Source organism: Typopeltis vanoorti, chromosome 8 (assembly GCF_054136105.1).
Source record: "Typopeltis vanoorti isolate ZY-2024b chromosome 8, IOZ_Tvanoo_1.0, whole genome shotgun sequence".
Lineage (NCBI taxonomy): Eukaryota > Metazoa > Arthropoda > Arachnida > Uropygi > Thelyphonidae > Typopeltis > Typopeltis vanoorti.
In genome coordinates this window covers 105,514,164-105,539,439 of record NC_143556.1, presented here as the reverse complement: position 1 = coordinate 105,539,439, position 25,276 = coordinate 105,514,164, and the positions used below count along the sequence as shown (strand labels likewise).

The following is a 25,276-nucleotide window of genomic DNA, read 5'->3' as shown; positions in this document are numbered from 1 at the left end:
CTGTTGCGGAATGTGTGGTGGAGATACTTAATGAGCAGTTCACATTCACAAGATTGAAAGAGACTTCGTGGAGAGATTGAGAGCAGTTGATAATGGGGAGGAGAGACTGACTGTAAGTGAGCAAGAGGTGTTTGGGGAGTTTTTATTATTATTATTATTATTACCACGGGCTACTCCAGGAGTCCTTAGACTCATCGAGGGAGGCCCTAAACATCATGTTCACACAGCTGTTCAACATTCTCACAGTATCTATCATACCTTGCCTTGAACTCGCTCACTATCATAGCACCCACAACAGACTCTGGCAGCTTATTCCACTCATTCACCACTCTAAAAGTAAAGAACCCAGCTCTAACACCCCTGCTAACCACGCTCTTGCCCAGCTTCCATGGGTGTCCCCTAGTTCTCCCACCACCAGTCCTGATCTCAAAAATATCATCTGAATTAATCCTATAGAATCCTTTTAGCAATTTGAATGTCTCAATCATATCTCCCCTTTTTCGCCTATCAACTAGTTTCTGCAACCCACAAATCTTCAACCAGTTCTCATATGGTGCATTCCATAGACCTGCTATCATCTTAGTCACTCGCCTCTGGATCCTCTCAACCTCCTCCCCATCAAGAAGGAACCGAGGTGACCAAATCTGGGCACAGTAGTCGAGATGAGGTCTTATCAGGGCTCGGTACAGAGGTACAATAACTTGTTTTTCTCTGCTCGTCAATGTATTTTTCAACAACCAAGTGAGTTGATGAGCTGATTTAGCTACTTTCGCAATGTGCCCCTAAACTTCATCTCCCTATCCACCAACACTCCCAAGTCCCTGGCCTCATCAATCTCTTGGAGTACAGTTCCACCAATGTGGTATACTGCTGCTAATCTTTTCACTCCGAAATGCATAACTTTACATTTTGTCACATTAAATTGAAATCCATTCTCCTTAGTCCAGAACTCCAATCTATCTAAGTCATCTTGCAAGACTTTGACATCTTCTGCATTCACTATCGCCCTACCCAACTTTGCATCATCAGCAAACAAATGAACTGTCCCACTTAGACCATTCCCTATATTGTTAATGAACAGATTAAACAGCAGCGGTCCAAGAACAGAACCCTGTGGCACACCACTAGTCACAGGCCGTTTTTTGGACTCTACTCCTGAATAAACTACTCTTTGATATCTCTCCATCAACCATCCAGCTATCCATCTCACCAACCCTATATCCATTCCCATATGTTGTAGTTTACGGATTAGAATTCCATGTGGTATCCTGTCAAACGCCTTTGCCAGGTCCAGCAGTATCACTGTAAACCCATTTCCCTTATCCAGTTCAGCCGTCACCCTGTTATAAAACTTGAGCAAGTTACTGAGGCATGATCTACCCTTCACAAAGCCATGCTGTCCTCTGTACAGTATCTCATTTTCATCAATCCATTCCTGTATTTTTCCCTTGACTACTTTCTCCAAGACCTTGACAACGACTCCTGATATGCTGATCGGTCGGTAATTTGCAACCATAGTCTTGGATCCTCCTTTATGCAGTGGAACTATTTTCCCCTCTTTCCACGCCTTCGGGACTAAGCCAGACCTGAGACTCAGATTAAACAACATGGTCAAGGGCACTGATAATTCATTAGCCGCTTCATGCAAGACCCGTGCCGGTATACCATCCAATCCCACAGATGTATTCACATTAAGGTTCTGTAATAGACTATTCACCTCCACTTCATTCATCACAATTCCCATGTAAACTAATGGTTCCTTCATTTTTTCAACGTCACACTGGTTCAGTGAATTCTTTACCATCGTCATTCCTTAAAATCATTTTGCCATGTACAGTTTTTCTCTTGCTTGCAGCATATTGAAAGAACTGTTTGGGATTCTCTTTTGCTTGCATAGCTAGTTTCCTTTCATAATCGGCTTTTGCTGTTTTTACCACACTCGTTACCCTTCTAGCCTGTACTTTATACCGTTCGTGTGCCTGCAGGTCACCCCTTTCTTTAAATTCCCTCCATAGTTGTTTCTTTTTTTGCAGCTCAAGCTTAATGGTGTTATTCATCCATTTAACCCCTCCTTGTTTCACTATTCAGACCTTAGGTATACAATCAGCCATAACCTCTTGTAAATGGTCTTTGATCACTTCCCATGCTCTATTGACGTCCAGCCCTTGCAGTTGTACATGCCATGGCACTGATCCAAGCAATCTCCTAAGCTTGTGGGACTTGATAATATATCACCATGTATTCTGAAGGAATGTGGCAGGGAGTTGACACCTGTCTTGACATAATTTTTTAATATGAGTCTTGCACTTGGTCAAGTTCCTAAGGAGTGGAAAGAGGGCAAGATTGTGCCACTTCATAAAGGAGGTGATTGAACTCAAGCATCAAACTATAGGCCTGCCTGTGTGTAAGGTGTTGTGGTTAAGTTGTCGGAGAAGCTTGGATCCAGACTTGGGTTGACAACAATGGTATTATCTTTGATGGACAGCATGGATTTGCTAAAGGGAGGTCATGTTTTAGTAATCTACTTATTACAATAAAGTGACTGCTTCCTTGGACAGAGGAGAAGGATACACAGTAATATACTTGGATTTCGCAAAGGCTTTTGATAGAGTACCTCATGATAAGTTGACAGTCAAACTAGAGCAGATAGGGTTGGATATTAGATTAGTGCATTGGATTGGAGACTGGCTATCTGATAGGTATCAACAAGTTGTATATAGTGGTGCGATATCCATGAAAAGGAAAGTAACTAGTGGAGTGCCTCAGGGGTTTGTATTTGTGCCATTACTGTTTAACTTGTATATTAATGATACTGGCGAAGATTTGGATGGAGATATTCAGTTGTTTGCAGATGATGCAAAGTTGGGCTGAACCATGAAGAGTAGTGACGATGTTGTGGCCTTGCAAGAAGACTTGAATAAATTGAGTGATTAGGCACGGAAATGGGGATGTGAGTTCAATGTTGCAAAATGTAAGGTTTTAAAATTTGGAAAACAAAGATGGGATGCAGAATTTATGCTTGGTGAGAATATATTGTTGGAGGTAGAGGAAATAAGAGATCTGGGGTTGATAGTGGATAAGGATCTAAAATTTAGGGGGCACATCGCCAAAATTGTGAAGACAACACAAAGGCATCTGGGAATGATGCGGAGGACACTGACGTGTAGAAGTAGAGAGATTCTTGTTCTGTGGTATAAGGCTTTGATTAGGCCACATATGGACTATTGTGCCCAGATTTGGTCACCGGGTTTTCTGAAGGATGAAAGGATGTTGGAAAGGGTCCAAAGGTGACTGACTAAGGTAGTTTCTGACCTCTGGAATGTTGAGTATGAGGAAAGATTGAGAAGATGTAATTTGCAGAGTCTGGTGGAGAGGAGGAAGAGGGGAGATATGATAGAGACCTAGAAGTTGGTAAGGGGTTGTTATAAGATCAATGGTGGAGAAGTTCTACAGAGAATAGTGGGAGATCAGGGGAGAACCAGAGGTCATCCCTGGAAACTGTATAAAGAGGGTGTGAGTAGGGGAGTGAGAGGCAGGTTTTTTTCATGCAAAGTTGTGAATGATTGGAATGCCTTGCCTGAGAGTGTAGTATCTGAGAGGAGTTTGAGTGTGTTTAAGACACGGTATGATGAGATGTGTGTGTGATAAAAGGACATACCAGATGAATCTCTGACTCCATGAGGTCTTGGGGTAATAGTAATAATAATAATTAAACAAACAAACAAAAAAAAAAAAAAAAAAAAATCTAGTATGTTATCCGGATTAAACTTTCCCATATTTTTGATGAAAGAAGGAAAATCGCCTGGAATAGATGGTATACAGATAGAACTTATAAGGAATATAGGTGAAAAAGGTATGGAAGTGTTATGGCAAATTATTAACAGAATTTATGAAGGACAAGAATTACCAGAGGAGTTTAGAAGAACGATTTTTATCCTCATTCCAAAAAAGACGGGAGTTTTAGACTGTAACAATTTTAGAAAGATAAGTCTTATAACTCACACATATAATGCAAATAATTTTATAGAGAATTAGGAATAAAATAGAAAAAGAAATGAATGAGGAACAGTTTGGATTCAGAACCAACAGAGGAACTAGAGAGGCTATAACTTGTCTAAGAATTATTGGGGAGAAAACACTAAACCATGGTGGAAAGTTGTTTTGGGGATTTCTATATTTTTAAAAGGCATTCGATACAGTGAAACATGAAAGGCTTTTTGACATTCCAGAAAATGGGTTACAACAAATTATTCCAAGAATTGAAAACTCTTGTAAAGATTATGGACTAAGAATTAACACAAAAAAGACCAAGATAATGATAATGGGTAGAAAAATAGGAGATAATGTAAAAATAAGATGTCGAGGAAAGATTTCAATATTTAGGTAGCTGGATCTCAGAGAAAGGAACTTCAGAGTTGGACATTAGAAATAGAATAGGCAAAGCTAAATCGGCATTTATGGAAATGAAGAGACTTTTAATAAACAAGAACACTAAAATAGGTGTCAGAATTGGAATTGTTAAAGCAACAGTTTGGAGTATTGCAAGTTATGGAAGTGAGTCATGGACACTCAGAAAGAGAGATATGGAAAGAATTAATGCATTGAAAATGTGGTGTTATAGAAAGATGGAAAAGATTAGCTATACAGAAAGAATATCAAATCAAGAAGTTTTAAGATGAGTTGGGATGGAAAGAACACTGCTAAAGAATATTATGCAAAGAAAGACCAGATTTGCAGGACATCTTCTGAGAAGTTCTTCGGGACACCTGACAAGAACTATATTACAAGGGAAAGTTGAGGGGGAAGAGAAGATGTGGAAGACATCGTAGAATGGACTGGTTTAAGAATGATGGAAGCGACAGACAGAGAGAAATGGAGAAGAGCTGCTCATCTGCTGCATCCCCTCTTGCTAGAGGATGCTACCGGACGACGACGACGATATTTTTGACAAGGATAGGCAATTATTTCGATTCAAGTTAGGGCGTTGAAGTAAGGCCTCAGCGCTCTCTTTGAATAGGCGTTCAAATTTATAGTGACATCTGTGTAGAAGGCGAGTCCTGGACCAGAGAATGTTGTGGCTTGTCTCTATCCCATGCTGTGCCAATCCAGACTTATCGGATTTGTTGTGAAGAATGTATGATTGATGTTCTTGTATTCTTTTTTCTATAGAACGTTCGGTTTGTCCAAATACGACAGAATGCAGTTACAAGGAACTTGATATACACCAGGCAGTGACATGAGTGAGCATTTATCTTTATAAGATAGGAAATATGTGGTTATTTTGTTAATAGGGATATAAGTGGCTGTTAAATCTTATTTCTTCAGAATACTTGAAATTGGTTCTGAGATTCCAGAAATATATGGAATTGGAACTCGACGTATTGATTCTTTGTTGTTCTGGATACGACTGTAGAAATCGAACAGATGTTGTGTAGTCTTTATGGAGAAGCCATTTAATTTCATGTGATGTTTGAGAGTTGAAAGTTCTTTCTGTAATTCGTGGGAAGTTGAGCAATTAGTTCTAGCTCGTCGAATTAAACATTTTATAATTCCTGTTTTTTTGATAAGGATGATGGGCAGATTGTTTGAGAATGTAACATCCAGTAAAAGTGGGTTTTCTGTAAACTATTGTTGTCAGAATACCACCATCAGTTCCTATTGCAGAATTCTTATTCAGTTTGTGAACAGCTCTAGTACTTTCTCCTCATTCACACGAGTTTCCTCATACAATGAAGAGGAAGTGTAGCATTCAATGTTGCATATACTAGGTTGATAGCCTTTAGCAAAATGGCTGCTCATTAGTTGAACAATCACTTCTGCATCAGTTATCTGCATCCCATCCACATTCAAGTAGAGTTATTCCTTCAAATATATTCTTTCTTCTACTTGCAGCATAACAATAGCATTCTTTTAGGATGTCTTTAACTTGCAGAGTCCATTGCTTTTCATACTCAGACTTAACTTTACTCACAACACTTGTGACTCTTCTGGCAGCAGTGCTTACAATTATCATAACTGACATCATTCTTATGCACACAGTATGCCTTCCACATAATTTTTTTCTTATGAATCTCTTGCTTAATTAGATTACACATCCATTTCAATCCTACTCTATTTATTCTTCAAACTCTAGGAACTGATTCTGATATTGCATAATTTAAGTATTTTTTAAACACTTCCTGTGCACTGTTAATATTTTTCCTATCCAATAATTGATACTATAGCACAGAACCCAGCATATCCCCAAAGTGGTCATAATTTCCTGCTTTGTTGTTCAGCATGTAACCTTTTCTAAATGGAAATTCATAAACTTAGCCACTTCCCAAGTGAGTTACTGTGACTTACGCATGATCACTGTCACCAATTAGAGGAAGAATAGTTGTGTCATTAGCTGAAACCCCCCCCTCCCGACACAACAATCAGATCTAACACTATTTGCCTTGAGTTCCTTCTGTCACATGCTGCTTGAGGAAGTTGTCTTGCAACAGCTCAATAAATTCAGTTTATTCATTTTCATGCAATTTCCTCAAGACCCAATCAATGTTCAGATAATGAAAGTCCCCCATTATGATTGCTCTTTTTTGCACCCATTGTATTTATTTGATGATGCATTTCTTCGGCACTAGTAACCAATCCACCAAGTCTGTAACAATACCCCACTATGTATTTAATCTTGTTAGACTCCACTTCACACCATCAAGCTCATTGCATATGATAAATTGTTACTAGTATTGCAGTTATAGGTCTCATCTCTAACTGGATTCAAGACATTTGGTATCATTAGCAACATAACCCTACCTCTCCTATCCGGTCTATTCTTCCTAAAAATACTGTGCTCTTTGCACTCGATACCAGTTAGTACATCTGCTTCTGATAGCCAAGTCTCACCAATGCATGAGGTCCCAATATATTAACCAAGGCAACAACCTCTACTCCTTTGTTTCTGATACTCCTAGCATTCGTGTACAGATATAATAACCCACCTGCATGCTCTTTTGCATACCCTAGTCTGTGGTCTGCATGAAACAGTTCAACAACTTGCAGATCTCTGTTCTTATCTATCACTTACTTCTGTGGACATTGATACTCATGCTTGATAACTCTGAACTGGAGGAACACAGAATCATTCTCTTTTCATAATAATTTCCATAATAATAACCATTCCCATCATTAACACAGTTACCTAACATTGTTGCCATTACACACAAATTCTTATGATTCCTCCCATCAGAATTCACTTTCCCTGCCTACACAATCTATGCATCAAATAATTTGCCATTATAGCCCTTATACTTAATTCATTTTTTATTATATCGAGGTAATATAATTACTATTTTCAATTTCTCACTCTACACTCTCGCCTCTTCCATCAATCCTTTCATGTACTCTCTCATACTGAGCTTATCAGTATGAGAGAGTACATGAAAGTTAAGTCATCAGTATGACTTAACTTTCAAATTATCAGTATGAGAGAGTACTAGTTAAGTCATCACTACATTATACCTACAATAAATACCTACTACATTTATGATCTCATTTACTTTTCTTTTCTACTTTTGAATTGCTTGCATTATATATTTTTAATTTTTGCACCAAGAAAACTTGACGCGATAACCTGCTCATCAATGGCATGTTTTATGATGGAGTCACCATACCAAATAACATCCTTTCTTTTATAATCACCTTTACTTACCAAAATTTTGGTATTACACACAAACTCACCTGATTCAATGCTTTGTTTTCCATTTTGCTGTTGAACTTTTTTATTCTCCCTGTGTTCCTCTAAACACTGCTCTACTCCTTGTCATCTGTCTAATAATCTGCTTTAACCTGGTGATCTTGGAATTTAAATTATTTTCAATAACCTCTTTAATATCGTTTCTAGCAGAGAAAACCTTCTTGTTCACACTCCTCTGTTCTTGTTAGCATTTCATTTCTTCTGCATTTTGGTGCTATTTTACACCTGTATTTAATATTAAAATATTACAATAAAAATGTTATAAAGACACTAAATATTCTAAAAATCTACTCTAATGTACTATAAAACTCTAATTATCTAAGAAAAAATCACAATAAAACAGATAAAAATCACCATTTTTACATGAATGCTAAATTACACCACTCAAAATATAACCTTGAACCCAATCTTCAACTCAATATACCTCAACAATGACTTCTGCAGCAGTTAGCATTCTACCATTTTCATTCATTAACATCATTTTACCATAGTCGTTCTTTCTTTGACTTGTCAGATATCTAAGAACTCTCTAGGGGTTTTTCTTTGCCTGATTTGCCAATTTCTGCTCATACTGTACTTTTGTTTCCCTTACTAACTAAGTCACTCCTGGCTTGTTCTTTATACTCTTCATATAACTGATTATCACCATTATTCATCTTGTAGTGTCTCCAAAGTACCTTCTTCTAGATATTATGCTTATGCCCCTCATTCATCCATTCTACACCTCCCTCATTCAGTCTTTATACCTTCAGAATACATTCAAATATTGAACTGTTATGTATTTCTTTGTTGTTCCCAATCAGCATTTATTTCCTTACCACTCAACTCCTCATTTCATGCTATAGCTCCAAGTTATCTACTTAGCTTTTCATAATCATCAACCTTGTACATTAACACGTTCGCTGCCAACTAAGAGTATACTCGTAGTTGGTAAACCAGCTACACAAGCCAGTTACGAGTATACTCATATGACGCTTACCACTGGCAACGAGATTACTGTACTGACCTTGAAGAAGTGAAAATGCTTGGCTTGTGGGGCTAGCATCAAAACTGTGTATTCTCATAGATAGTATATGCTGTGCACAAGCCAACTACGAGTATACTTGTATGATGCTTACCGCTGGCAACGAGATTACCGTACTGACCTTGAAGAAGTGAAATTGCTCGGCGTACAGGAACAGACTATGCCGAAGTAGCGTGGCAGCGAACATGTTAAGCAAGTTTTAAGGCCAGTTGTAGATTCTAAAGGAAGTCTTTTACTTCTAACCTTGATGTGAAGGAGCATAGTTTTTTTACCCCAATTTGAATCTGTGTGTATTATCTCAAACATGGTCTGCTAAACCTAACTGATCATAGTCATTATTATAGATGCACTTTTTTACATTCTTTGATGCAAATTCTTTAATGCCAATTTACCTATCTGTCCTTAGTAAAACAACTTGCAAAAACAAGAAACTTTCCTAAGAACAATTTCCTTAAAGGAAATTGTTCTTAGGAGAGGTTAAGGGTAGCCAGTTTCAAGTGAGGCTTGAAGAGAGTAAAGGGGTTCTACTCATTATTATTATTCCAAGACCCTCAAGGAGTCAGAGTCTCATCACAGAAGGTCCCTTTGTCATACACACAGATCATCATGCCATGCCTTTAAAAAAAAATTCTGGCAATTTCTTCAGATGTGCCTCAAACATAGAGAAGGGTAAGAGCATTAAATGCTTCTGAAGAAAAGGCCAAAGGATTAGGGGAAGATTGAGTATTTTGCTGATTCCGTAGGAAATCTAGCAATTAGATAGGGAAGTATGGTGTACAAGGCAAGTTCTGCTGCAAGATAGGCCTCAATCGAACAAAGATTGTTAGGTCTATTGGTTAGAGTTTTTATAATATTAAATCGCATCTTGACTACTATACACAGACCAGGAGGTGGTAAAGAGATTCAGAGACAAGTGACCAAGCTGGTGACAGGAATGCTCCCTATAAGAATAGGCTGAAGGTCTGAGGATTACAAAGTAAGATAGTCAGAAAATGGGTGATATGACAGAAGCTTATAAGAAAATAAAGGGATTTTTTTTTTAAATTTAATACAAAGAAAATTTACAGTATATGACAAATAGAGAACTAGAGGTATTCCATGGAAGCTGTGTAAGAGTCTGGTTAGTAAAGGTAAATGGATTAGAAGATTTTTTTGTGTGAAGTGTGGTGGAATGGGCTTGCCAGAATTAGCTGTAAGTGCCCTGATATTGAACACGTTTAAAGAGAGGTATGATAATTTTTCTGTGTATAAATGTTAGTATGGGTCTACCAGAATTATTATTATTATTACGGGTATCTCCATGGAGTCAGTAGACTCATCACGGGAGACCCAAACAAGCAAAACAATATCTGTCGTATCTCTTCTTGACTTCATTTACAGATGAAGAGCTCACAACTAAGTCAGGCAATGAATTCCACTCGTTCACCAGCCTCCAGGCAAAAAACCTTGTTCTGACAGCCTTGTTAACCACACTCTTGTTTAATTTCCAGGGATGACCTCTTGTTCTTCCATCACCATCACACAGCTGAAAAATTTCCCCTGCATCAATCCTATAAAAACCTTTCAGTAATTTAAATGTTTCTATCATATTCCCTCTTCTCCGCCATTCAACCAACCTCTGCAATCCACAAGCTCTCAATCTATCAATGTAGGGAGCATTTTTTACATCATTCACCAACTTGGTCACTCTTCTCTGAACCCTCTCCACAGCCTCCTCATCTCCAAGGAATCCAGGTGATCAGACCTGAGCACAGTAATCCAAATGTGGAAGTATCAATGTTTATAAAGGGGAATAATAACCTCTTTATCTCTGGATGTCAGTGTGTTCCTCAACAACCAAGTAATCCTATGTGCAATCTTGGACACCTTAGCAATGTGTCCCCTGAACTTCATCTCCCTATCTACCAACATCCCTAAGTCCCTAGCCTCATCAATCTCTTGGAGTACTGTTCCATCAATGTAGTAAACAGCTGGTAATCTTTTAATCCCAAAATGCATGACTACACTTTTCCACATTGAACTGACATCCATTATCTTTTGCTCATTCTACCAGCTTATTTAAATCATCCTGCAAATTTTCAATATCACCTGGATTTTTTATTGCGCTACCTAACTTTGCATCATCAGCAAACAACTGAATATCTCCCTGTAAGCCATTTCCTATATCATTTATATACAAATTAAACGACAATGGCCAAAGCACAGAGACACGAGGCAGGATGAGGCAACCACTGGTCACCTGCCTCATCCTGGACTCGGCTCCTCCATACACCACCTTCTGGTATCTCTCCCTAAGCCATTCTCCTATCCATATCACCAGATTTAGTATCCATTCCCATCTGCTACAATTTGCGTAACAGTGTTCCATGGATTATCCTGTCAAAAGCCTTAGCAAAAATCCAGAAGTACCACTGTGTAGCCAGTTCCTTTGTCCAACTCAGATGTCATTCTATTATGAAAAGTTAATAGATTGCTAAGGCAGGAGCTACCTTTAACAAACCCATTTTGGCCTCTATAGAGTATCATATCCTGATCCACCCATTCTTGAATTTTGTCTTTAACTGACTTTTCCAATACTTTTACCACTACTCCTGAGATGGCGATTGGTCTGTGGTTAACTACTGCAGTTTTAGAGCCACCCTTATGCAAAGTAACCACTTTAACTAACTTCCACTCCCTAGGGACCATTCCAGAGTTCAAACTTAAATTAAATATCCAAGGAAGAGGGGTTGACAATTCATTTGCACATTCACGCAACACCCGAGCTGATATTCCATCTAAGCCTACAGCAGTGTTTGCATTTAAATTTTGCAATATATTAAATACCTCTGATTCTTTAGCTTCAATTCTCACATTAGTTATTGCTACAGGTACAGAGATATCCTCACTTGGGTTATAAACTTTTGAAAAGTGATCACTCACTAACTCCACTATTACATCTGATTTTGTCACCTCAATACCATCAGCACCCACTAAAGTTATCCTTCCAAAGTCATTCTTCCTTTTACTTGCTACATAGTGGAAGAACTCTTTGGGATTACCCTTGATCTCTTTGGCTAAGGCCTTCTCATAATCTGATTTAGCTTTTCTTACTATGCTGGTAACCTTCCTAGTTTGAGTCTTGTACTGCTCATGGGTGTACTGATCGCCTTTCTCCTTGTAAATTCTCCATAACATTTTCTTTTTTTGCAGATCAAGCTTGATACTACTGCTCATCAATCTAACGCCTGCCTTGTTTGACTTCCTGACCATGGGGACACAATCTGATATTGCTTTCCTCACATACCTGCTGATTTTATCCCATGCACTGCTAACATCTTTCTCCTGCAATATGTTCTGCCATGGCTGCAAGCTCACTCCGAAGCTTGTTATAATTGCCTAACCTGTAGTTCCGTATATATCCCTTCTTAACAGAAAAATCCATAGATTTTGCAACCTCCCAAGTCAATACCACATGATCGCTTTCACCAATTGGAGGTAACGAGGACACCTTACTTATGCATATAACCTCCCTGACCCAATAACCAGGTTCAACACTCTCACACCACGTGTCCCTTCAGTTATGTGCTGTTTGAAGTAATTATCTCATAGTAGATTTATGAACTCCATTTCCTTTTTGCTACATGATATTTCCTCCTTCCAACTGATATCACCGTAATTAAAATCCCCCACAATAATCACTAAACTTGCACTCATTGCACTAATTTGCTGATGCATGAATTCAATATCTTCCCCTGTACTCCCTGGCCTATAGCAGCATCCAACTGTATATTTGGTTGCATTGGTCACTTTGCACCAGACTGCCTCAAATGAACTCTCATTCACATGTCTATCATATTGATATACTACTTTCTTTGGCTGCAACACATCAGCTATCATCAACAGTACTCCTCCCCCTGTTCTATCTTCTCTCTCCTCCCTGAAAATACTGTACCCATCACATTCAATTCCAGTGACCACATCTTCTGCTGACAGCCAAGTTTCACTAATGCCTACAACTTTTGGTGAGATTGCACTGACTAATGCCAAAAATTCTTCTCTCTTATTTCGAATGCTTCTTGCATTGGTATACAAAAATTGCAGATTCCCTCTAGATCTTGTACCGGCTTTAGAACTGATATATAAGTCACTAATTTCAGTAGTCCCATGCCAATTTTTATCCCCTCTCTTCTGCAATTTATTCTGTGTATAAGGATCAATAAATATACAATCAGTGCTAAAGTTTCTCGTTCTTACACTCAACCTTTTCAATATTAGTTTCCCCACCCAATTACTTCAACTTGTTCAGAAAACAGTAACTTCTTCAATCGCTTATGTCCTTCCATGTTCAGATGCAGTCCATCTCTAGCATACAACTGTCTTTTTCCTTCAAACACACTCCAAACATCAACAAATTCCAGACCTCTTTTTTTGCACATGCTTGCAATCATATCATTCATTATTATCGCTCGTCTACTTAACTCTTAATTGTCAAAACGAGGCAGCAGCACACACACACACACACACACACACACACACACACACACACACACACACACACACACACACACACACACACACACACTATCCTCTCTCATTGACACTTTTCCTCTTCACAATATCTAACAATGTTCTTAAATCTTTTCCTACCCGATTTATACCACCACTCAGGTCATTTGTACCCACCATAACTATCATCTTGTCTGCTTCATGCCCTCTCTTTATTGCTAAAGCCACTATTTCTATTGTCCTACCAACCAAGCACTCCTCATGCATACCACTCTCCATACCCTTAATCATAGAATCACCATATATCTTACCACTCTTAACTTCATTCAAGTACACACAAGCGTCACTCATAGACTCATTTTCTACGCTATTCAGCATGACTCTCCCAGTTTCATTACTCAACGCTCTATTATTTACCCCCCCCCACTCTCATGACATCTCGTTTCTTCTAGGCCTCTTGTGGTTTTATTTTGTTGACTCCCAATCACTCCCAAACTATTTATTACTGCATCATTCACCAAAGACTCACCCATACGTAATCCTGTTCTAGTTACTTCAGCTAAAGTAATCTCTATAGTCCTAATTTCTCCGTTTAACACATTAAACTCGGTTTTAACTTCCAGTATCTCCTTACTGAGCACTTCCAATTTCTCATGCAGAAGGTGAAGGTCATTTTTCATTTTCATGAACTCCCGTCGAAGTTCTTCGGCTACGGTCCCAATGTCAGCTTCCATTCCTAAACACTCCAACCTATCCCTACACTTCTCACATACGTCGACATTTTCGTTCTTCTCATTTAGCCAGATTAACCACAGATCCTTCACATTCTTCGGTGCATACATGTAGCAGTTTCCGCAACGCATCCATTGCGAAAAATCTAACGCTGAGCCAGCCTTTGGTGTAGAAGTAGAAGTAAAAATTGGACGCCATCTTTACACATTGAAGTAGTGAAACAAACAGCAGTTAAAACACAATATATACAACACAGTTCCAAACAATAACACCACTGAAGGACACTTATATCTAACCGATGCACAACTGCAGCACAGTTTGAGACAAAAAGCCACGCTATATTTAAATTTAAAAACACGTTTTCTAGACTAACTAAACACGACCGCCACATTCACCGAGGACATTAATCTCTGGACTCTATGGAGATACTGTAAAATAATAATTATATGATTGGGTCCAACAGAAGATTCTACCAAGGAAGAAATGGAGGAATTATATGAGGCATTAGAGAAGGCAGCTGGCACAATGGAAAGGAAAAGTTGGTCCTTTTTGGAGATCTAAACAGAAGAGCAGGAAATGATTACCAGATATATAGAAATGTTTAGGGAAAATTTTGCAAGGTGGTGAAGAGAATGCTGTGTTTGTCAAGATTGCTGTGAAAAGATAAGTTTAAATTTTGAAATTGTGTGTGGTATAAGCAATAGTTACTTTTTTAATTTGTTGTATGACAGCTGTGATCAATAGGCAGTATTCAGTGTAGTTATACTATAATTACTATAATTCTTCATTTATTCTGTATTTATTATAATTTTTGTGTTTCTTATGTACAGGTTTGAGCACAGAATGAAATGACGATGAAAAGTAAGATGGCACGAAATGTAGGTGGCATGGTATGTATCCTGGGAGAGAGAGACTGAAGACATTTATGTGGAAAAATAAGAGAGATGAGAGAGTTTGGGTGTGTAAGAATTGCAGCATATTTATCGATTATGATCTATCGTTGAATATAAGCAGTATATTCAACAATAATGGAGTTAGCGGTGGTGCATGGAAAGACAACATATGCAAGGTACGAAAAATGCGGTTTACGTAAATGTCACTGAAAAACTAATGCAAGATGTGAATGCAGAGTTGGCAAAGTTCAGGCAAGATATTAAACATATAAGTAATGAACTCAGCAGAATTACGGATTTACATGGGAATGTGAGGAAGAATGGGATGAAAGATCTGAAAAAAATATCAAATGATTTGAGAGTGGCAAGGTATAGAGATTCAATGATGATAATTTATTGTTAGCGATGTTGACTAGCAAGACAGCATGCATAGATAGCGGCTAGTTCCTGGTGATATGGGGTAAGAGAACCTGCAGTGAATTAGTGGAAAGACAGTGGATGTGCAAGGTAAAATGCAATTTGCGTAAATGGTACTGAAAAACTAAATTTCATATAGCAATATATGAAAGAGTAGTTGGTAAAGATGAGGCAGCAGATTAACGATACGAGTAATGAACTCTGCAGAATTACAGATTTGCATGGGAATGTGAAGAAAAATGGGATGAAAGACTTGAAAAAAATATCAAATGATTTGAGAGCAGCAAGGTATGGAGATTCAATGATAAGAGGAGTGGTGAAAAAAGCTGCACAAGGTTTGTTTTCTGGGAGGTAGAATGAGTAGGGTGGTTGAAGCATTGTACGTAGGCTGTTCAATAAGTAATAAGACTATATTTATACAGAAAACAGATTAATTTTAATCGTCATCATTTACATGGTCTTTTTCAAAGTAACTACTGTGAGACGTGATGCATTTGTCCCAACGTTGTGTCCACTTCTTAAACACATATGAGACTCCGTTTTTTGAGAGTTCTTTCAAAACCGCCTCCGCAGCTTTTACACATGGTTTGTTGCTTTCGAAATGGCGGCCTCTTAGTGGTTTCTTGAGCTGAGGAAACAGCCAGAAATTGCACAGTGCGAGATCAGGACTGTATGGAGAGTGTGATAGGATATCTGTCTTGTTCTTCTGCAAAACGTCCACTACACAACCAGCAATATGTGGCCTTGCATTATCGTGGTGCAATAAGAAGCCATTCTTCAGCAATGGACCTTCCTTTTGACGTGCTTGATGATAATCGCTGCTGTGTTGATCATTGTCTCTGTGATGGACGTTGAAGGTCTTCCCTCATATTCAAGATCTTCCACATTTTGCCTCCTTTCTTAAAAGTTTTATGCCAGTGAAAAACACTAGCCCTCAACATTGCTTCATCACGGAAAGCTTCGCATATCATGTTAAAAGTGTCTGATGCCGATTTTTGCAACCGCACACAAAATTTAATTGCATAACGCTGTTCCACGGACGCTTCCATTTCAAAGACTGGTCGCACCTCGTAGGCGCGCCGATGAGCTTGCGTTTAGTCACGTAACACTCTGGCACATCAGCCCGTATACGCCATCTATCAACCTCTTTTGTTAATACATACAGCAACAATTCTTTATTCCACAGAAATTAATATTGTGATGAGTGGTTTCGCCACAGTAAAATTAGTCTCATTACTTATTGAACAGCCCTCGTATAAGAGGAGTATGTGAGCAAAAAGAGCTGGTAGTGGTAGTTGGCACGAATGATCTGACTGATAACAAGAAGAATGTAAGGAGGAATGTCATGAGGTTGTGAAGGAGAGTGAAAGATAACAGGTGTGGTAGGTAAGGTAGTCAGCATGTTGCCCAGGTATGATAATGATGAGCTGAGAAGGCGAGCAAAGAATATGAATGGTATGCTAGCAAAGTTGTGCAAGAAGTAAGAAGTTCATTTTCTGAATATGTGGGATGAGTTTGAGGGGCAGATAGAACTGTATAAAAGAGATGGGCTACATTTGAATGGATTTGGTGTGAGTCATTAGATCTCTGACTGCGCAAGAAAGGATTTAGACAGTCAAGAATGTGTGTGTTGGGGGCGATATTTAGGGAAGTGGTGTAATATCAGTGATGATAGAAAAGAATGGACAGCAGAGGGTGTAGAATAATCCTGTCTGAGAAGTGGTGTTAGTGGGACTTGTTATAGAAAAGAAATCAGTTAATGTTAGTTTGCAATTGCTAGAAGTATCAAAACAAGGGGAATGATATTGTATTGTTGATAGAGTTAATTTGGACAAAAGTGTTGGTAAATGAGATATGGTTGAACAAGGATGAAATTCTGAGAAATAGAGATGGAGGGATATGTAATCTTTTGCGAACAGACAAAGCAAAAAAGAGAGGAGGAGCATTATTAATGATGGTAAAGTAGTTGTGCCCATCTAGGGTGGAAATTCAAGGAGCAAATACTGACAGTGGTTTTGAAGCAGTATAGTGTGAAGTGGAGTTATATAGGATGACATGTTTAGTAAGGTGTTGCTATAGACCTGGTAATGTGGAATCCAGTGTGAAGGAAATGTTTAGACAAATTGGTCTGGCTAATAAGAAAAGAGTGATCATTATGAGCAATTTCAATTATGCAAATATAGACTGGAATGAAGAAACAGCATCAGGAACCAAAGAGAATGAATTTCTTGAGTTTAAGGGATAGTGACATTAAGCAGTAAGTAACAGAGGCTACACATGTATCAAAGGTTTTGGATTTGATTATCTCAATAGACGATATTGTTGTAAATGAAGTATCACATCATTGAGTTGGAGAAAGTGACCATGAAGTGATCACTTTGGTGGTGGTGGCCAGTCATATCAGGAATTTTGTGAAAAGAGTTATATGTGCAACTAAAAGGCAGGTGACTATGGCAAATACAGTAGGCAACTTGCAGCAATATCATAGAATGAGAAATTGAATGGGAAAGTAATCAATTCTGCTTGGTCTCTACTCAGGAATTATTTGATAGAGTGACTGGGAGTATTCTAAAGGTCAGAAGATAAAATAAGGTAGATATAAAATGGATTACTGAAGAGGTGAAGCATGCAATCTTGAAAAAAAGGGCATTGCAGAGGTGCACAAGATGAGTGGAGATAATCAGTTTACATGAGGAGTACAAAGAGCAAGCAAGGAAGGTGGCTTACTTAGTAAGTGTAGTAAAAGTACAGTATGAGCAGCAGTTAGCAAATGATGCTAAAAAAATCCTAGGGATTTTTTTTTTTTAATGTGGCCAGTAGAAGGAAGAATGATTATGGGAGGATGATGCTGGTCAGTGATAATGGGAGAATGATAAACATTGAGAAGGATATAGTAGTGGTGTTAAATTAACAGTTCCTTAAAGTATTCCATCCTTGAGATTGAAACATAATGCAGAACTTGAGACCAGTGGGAATGGGGGGAGGATCCACTGATGGTGAGTGAACAGATCATATATATGAGGAATTCAGCAAACTTGATGTCAACAAGGCCATTGGCCTTGCTGGAATATCACTATGTGTCTAGAGCAGTGTTTCTCAATGTGGGGAATACACCCCACAGGGAGGGGGGCAATTTCAATATTTTGCGGGGAAATTAGAAAATGATGTTGCATTCATTACCTCATCACTGATATACTCAAAACACTCACCAATGTCGGCAGGGGAGGGGGGGGACATCAAAATCTTTGAGGCGTTGAGGTGGGGCATGATCTAAAAAACTTTGGGAAATACTGGTCTGGAGGGAATGTTCGGGAGTTAACAACAGCTTCACCTTACCTTTTTAACATGAATCTTAGATTGGCCTGAGTTCCAAGGGAGTGTAAAGGATGCAAAATTGTTCTGTTTCATAAAGGGGGTGATAAGACTAAGGCTTTGAATTATAGGCCAATCTGCTTGTTTGGAGTTGTGGTCAAGGTGTTGCAGAAGCTAGTGAAGACAAGGATTCAGAACTGGGTTGAGAGCAGTAAAATTCTCTTTAATGGACAACATGATTTTCTAATAGAAGATCATGTTTCAGCAATCTGCTTACTTATTAAAACAAAATGCCAAATACATTGGACAAGAAGAATGCATATACAGTAGTATATTTAGATTTTGCAATGGTTTTTGGTAGAAACAAATTGGAACAGATAGGATTGGATAGCAGATTAGTGTGTGGAGATCAGCTATCTGACAAGTATCAGCAGGATGTGTATTAAGAATGATATCACAGAACAGGAAAGTCACTAGTGGCGTGCCCCAGAGATCACTTTAGGGGACAGTGTTGTTTGATTTGTATATAAGTGACATTGGAAAGGGCTTAAATGGTGATATACAGTTGTTTCAAGATGACACGAAGTTGGGGAGTGTTATGAGAAGTAGAGAAGATGTAGCTTTGAAAGAGGACCTGAGTAGACTATCTGAACGGGCGAGTGTGTGTGTGTGGGGGGGGGGGGCAGTTTCATGTTGCAAAGTGTAAGGTTTTAAAATGTCGGAAGCAAAGATGGAATGCAGTGTACAAGTTTGGTGGGGATATTTTCTAGGAGGTGGAGGGGATGAATGATTTGAAGGTTGTGGTAGATAGGGACTTGAAATTTCATGGATATTTTACTAAAATCATGAGTACAACACAGATTATTATGGGAATGATACTGTAGAACACTGACATGTAGAAGTAAGGATGTTTTGATTTCATTCTAAAAGACTTTGATCAGGTCACATTTGAATTAAGGTATAGAGATTGGATTGCCAGGTTTTCAAAAGGATTTTGAGATATTGGAGATCGTCCAGAGAGGATTAACTGTGTTGGTTTCTGGTCACTGAAATGTGGAATATGAGGACAGACTGAGATAATGCAAATTACAGAGCCCAGCAGATAGAAGGCAGACAATGAAAGGTATAAGTTCGGAAGAGGTAATTACCAAATTAGCGTGGATGAGATTTTTCAGAGAATATCTGGAGACAAGCGGAATGAGAGGACATCCCTGGAAGCTGTAAGGTAGGTGTGAGCAAAAGGGTGAGGAGCAGATTTTTTGCATTGATATTGGAATGCATTCCCTGAGAGTGTGGCGAGTACATGGACAATGAATGCATTTAAGTCGAGGTACGATGAGCTGTGCATATCAGAGCGGGACCTCCCACGATGTGCCTCTTGACTCCACAGAGGTCTGTTAATAATAATAATAATAATAATAATAATAAATTTTGAGAAAAAGTGCAAACTTAATAATAATGGTAAAATCCTGCTGGGTTTCTGCTCAGGACATGCAATAGTTATTACTAATACCATGTTCCAACATGAAAATGTGCAAAAATTCACATGGAGAGAAGATGAAAGAAATAAGAAAACTCTCGTTGGCTATATTATAGTTGATAGCGATATTTTCTCACTCGTTCAGGACACAAGAGTATACATAGAATTTGAAATCAGAAGTGATCACCATTTAGTGTTGAGCAGGATAAAACTGAACTTCATATTGAAAAAGATGAGTGTGTAAGAAAGTTTTGAAACACATCCAACTTGAACAGCTATCAGATAAAATAATAGACTCAAATACCCAAACATTATTAAACAAAAACGGAGAGTTTGAAAACAAGAACCAAACCTTGGAGATACATTGTCTAACCCTAAAGAAAACTTTGATTGATTCAGCCAGAGAGGTATGTGTTGAGGTCATCTGCAAGGATAGAAAAATCAGAACATTTTTCTGATTTTCACTTCCTGAATCCACCATGGTGGATTCAGGAAGTGAAAGAGGCAGTTAAGGAAAAGAAAAATGCATGTTGAAAGTTTCCGGCATGTAAGCCAGGATATGATCTTAGGTAATACAGAGAAAAATGTAAGAAAGTAAGCACTGTGTAAAACTCGCTAAACAAAAGTCATGGGAAGACTTTGGTAAGAACATAGAAAATAAATACCAGGTAGGTGGCAAAATATTCTGAAGCCTATTGAAAAGAATAGAAATAGAGGAAAAAGTACTTTAAAAGGAATCGGAGATGACAAAGGAGACATGAAAACTGCAGATAAAGATATTCGAGATGCGTATAGTAATTAATTTAAAAGATTGCTAAATGAAACAAGCAGTGTTAGCAAGGTGGTAGAAACATCTCAAAAGGAATGCATATTTATACTCAAAGCAGAAAAAGTCATCAAAATGTGGAAAGGCAGCTGGAGTAGATGAAATACAGCCAGAAATGTTCAAATATAAAGGTATCAAGGTTTCACATTGGCTGCATTGTATAATTCAGAAGGCCTGTTTAGAGAGTAGAATTCCAGATGACTGTAGCAGAGCTCTCATTGTACCCATCTATAAAATGGGGAAATATAACTGAATGTGAGAATTACAGAGGTATACCTGCATGTTCCTGGTAATATTCATGTAAGTATTATTATTATTATTATTCAGGCCTCCATGAACTCAAAAGACTCATTGTGTGAGGTACTTCCTAAGAAACAAAGTCTATCAAGACTCATCGAGGGGAGGTTCCCCCTAAGAAACACAAAGTCTATCATATCACTCCTTGAACTCATTGACCGTTCTCGCTCTCACCACTCCATCAGGCAATGCATTCCATGGTTCAACCACCCTCCATGCAAAGAAACCACTCTTCACCCTCTTTCTCACAGTTTCCTTTTGTTACTTCCAGGGATGGCCCCTTGTCATTACTCCTTCCCGCTGGTCAATCAACTCCCCTGTAACCACCTCTCAACAGTTTAAAAGTCTCAATCATATCCATCCTTCTTCTATTCACCAAACTCTGCAGTCCACATTCCCTCAGCTGATCCTCATAACTAACATTGTACAGTCCCGACACCATCTTTGTTATCCGCCTTTGTACCCTTTCAACAGTTAATTTAGACCCTTCAAATCCTGGGAACCAGATCTGAGAACAATAGTCTAAGTGTAGTCTGATCAGAGTCTTATACAACGGAATAATAACCATTTTATCTCTGCAGGTCAGTGTCCTTCTCATTATTGCAGCAATCCTCTGCGTTACCTTCGCTACCTTTGCAATATGTCCCCTAAATTTCAGGTTTCTATGAATCATCAAACTCAGATCTCTTGTCTCTCCAACTTCCTACAGTATAGCTCCTCCAATAGAGAATGCAGTGTCCCAAACCTAAAGACTTTACATTTTGCTGGAAAAGGGGAGATATGATTGAGACATTCAAATTGCTAAAGGGATTCTATAGGATTAATTCAGAGGATATTTTTGAGATCAGGACTGGTGGTGGGAGAACTAGGGGACACCTATGGAAGCTGGGCAAGAGTGTGGTTAGCAGGGGTGTTAGAGCTGGGTTCTTTACTTTTAAAGTGGTAAATGAGTGGAATAAGCTGCCAGAGTCTGTTGTGGGCGCGATGATGGTGAACGAGTTCAAGGCAAGGTATGATAGATACTGTGAGAATGTAATCGCATAGTTGTGTGGACATGATGTTTAGGGCCTCCCTCGATGAGTCTAAGGACTCCTGGAGTCGCCCGAAATAATAATAATAATAATAATCATTTATATGGATCACATTATGAAGTGGTATTAAACCTGATATCAGGATTTGAGATACTGGTCTCAGCTCTTTACTTTATGCAGATGATGTTATACTCCTAAATAAATCGAGGACAAATCTGCAGGATTCCCTGACAAATTGAATAACTGCTGTAAAAATTTGGTATGAAAATCAGCAATAATAAAATGAAGACAATGAAAATAGGCAGAAACATTGAAAATATCAAATGTGTCCTGAATGTGGAACTTATAGAACATGTACAATATTTTAACTATTCAGGCACAAATTTTAGTGAAAATGATAAATTAAATTACAAAACAGAAAAATAATTAGTAAAGCTGGTATGAAGTCAGCTGAATAAATATGGAATTATACAAATATTTGAAATATTTATATGGAATAAGAAAGAAAGTAGTCAAAACACTAAATTAGCTGTATACAAGACAGTGTTTAAACCAGTTTTTACTTATGGATCTGAGAGCTAGGTTAGAAATAAAACAGTTGATCAAATTCTCTAGTCTTTGATATGAGAATTCTCAGAAAGATTAAGGGAGTGAATAAATGGTATCAATGAGAATATCACGTTAAAAATAAGGATATTAGGAAAGAACTTGTCATTGTTAGCATTCAGGAATGTGTTAGCAGGACTAATCTCAGGTGGTATGGCCACTTATACAGAATGGGAGGGGAAAGATTAGCTAAACAAGTGTTCTTTGCCAGGCTGTCAGGAAAAGGACCCAGAGGAAAACCAAGATCTAGTAGACTCATACAGTAAAAAGTGCCTTAGTACACAGAAATATAAGATATGATACTGTTGGAATCCTGACAGATAACAGATTAATTTGGAGGAAAACTGTTGATCAAAAGTTAGTAATATGCAGTACTATCATAATATCCTGAATAACCCCTAAGGGTACATATCAGATATTTGATGATGATAAGATTTGGGTAGCACTGGGGTGGGATGGGATTTATGAATGTATCAGCCCACGTGAGTGGGATTTTATAGACTGTGAAAGAAAATTTACAATTAGGAAGGTTTGTTACTGATGTGTCCAGGTAGGATAGATTAATGTTAGTTTCTTTATTGTGGTGAAAGGGGAAGAGCATGTGTCTGGACCAGGTGAGTGATAGAATATGATAGAATACATACGTTATTAAAGAGATTTTACAAAACAGATGCAGAAGAAGTTTTTCAATACACTGGCAAGACCACTAAAAATTGAATAGTGTAGTCAATAATAACTTGAGAACTATATTTATCACTTGGAGAATGTAAATGAGTGCCCTGTCAGTGATTCAATTTAAGAAGAAACATAACAGGCAATGTATGAGTTTGTGAAGGCCTCCCAAGATGATTCTTAGAACTCTGTAGAGATGCGTATATCAGAATAATTTATCAAAAACTCTATACAAATGTAATCAATTCTTTCATTTGTGATGGAATATGCTACATTCAATTCTTATCAAATTCACATTATAGCTTATGTTTGTTTACATAAGCATGCAAAAAAAAAAATCATTTTCATAGAAGGGCCATAGTTTCCCTGTCATAGGTTTAAAACACTGATTTTGTATGTTTGGTAGTAGTGATTATTCTTTTCATAGTATATATTTTTCATATACAAATTTTGTTGTTCAACTTCTGAAGACAGTAGAAGAAGAAGGTAACTGAATACATAAACTATTGCAACATCAAGATACTGTAAATAGTATTAATAAAAAAATATTATACAATTCTTACTACATGGAAGTTTACAAATTTCCATATCTCAATATTTTCATTGATAAGAAAATTATCTAACCTTTCCTTGTGCATCAACAGGCGCATCTTTCTGTAGTAACAGCCTTGCAACCTTAATATTTCCATATTTTGCAGCTAAATGAAGTGGCGAAAATCCTTTCTAAATGAAAGAACATGTTTTTTTTTAATCATTTTATTAAAAAAGTCATTAAAGTAATTAATAATTGATGAAAATCACTAATATACAGTCTTTGCGAATTGTGCTCCATTTTTTTTTTCTCAGTAACACAAGTGTTGTTTAGAAGTTCTGCTTTAGAGTTTCATGTTACATATCGTGTTATTTTTGAGTTACCGAGAACGCGTGGTGACAGTCGGGAGTATTGGCAGCAGAAGAAAACATAAGTTATTCGCTATTTGGTATAGATGAATATAGCATTTATATATATATATATATATATATGTATATATACATTTAGCGTTTATATATATATATAATACAGTGTTTATTTAGCTTTTATATATAATTACTTTAGTAAACGATTATTTTAGTTAAATTAAGGGGATATTAAATCCCGCATAGCTTATTAGCTCTTTATACTTAAGATTATTTTAGTAGTTCTTCGGCAGTAAGGAATGATGGCAGATTCAGCTGCAGTCGCAAAAATGGCAGAGGACTTGGCATGATGCCAAGTTCTCTGCCATTTAAGAACTCCATTATAAGTAATATAATAAGGGACTTTGTGGCATGCAGTACTTGCGGCATGTATTCGTCTCGAGAGTTGGATATGTGGCTGGTGAGAGAGGGGGGGAGTGCGTGTGTGCACGAAATGCAGGCAATGGGAGGAAATAAATGAAATAGATATATCAATAACTGACCTAGTTGCTGCAGGAATGGGAAATGAATATTGGAAGACGAGTAGTGTGACAGGAGAGAATGAAGAAAAAAACATGAATGAGAAAATAATAGTCGATAGTGTGGAGGGCGTAAGTGACTATGAACGTTTCGGAGATGGTTTTGTTTGGGAGAGTGAATTTCGATTTAGAATGACTGACTTGCAGAGGGAGATAGATGGGCTGAAAGAGGAGATGGAATGTCTTGTGAATGAGACGAGAAGTATGGAAGATGAGATGAGGAGAATGGAAGAGATAAATGCAAGGCGAATCAGAGTAGGAGAGAGGGGGAGTTTTGGGAAGGAT

At 37.9% G+C, this 25,276-nt stretch overlaps 1 protein-coding gene across 10 annotated transcripts in view; it reads right to left on the bottom strand.

Annotated features, from left to right (window-relative positions):
- Positions 1 to 25,276, bottom strand: part of LOC150104251 (uncharacterized) — a 1,804,220-nt gene that overhangs the window by 1,186,637 nt on the left and 592,307 nt on the right. For all 10 annotated transcript variants that reach the window (XM_090396244.1, XM_090396248.1, XM_090396245.1 and 7 more), the window contains exon 13: positions 24,141 to 24,239. In XM_090396244.1, the coding sequence (XP_090252370.1) occupies positions 24,141 to 24,239 (99 nt within the window). The remainder of the gene's footprint in view (positions 1 to 24,140; positions 24,240 to 25,276) is intronic.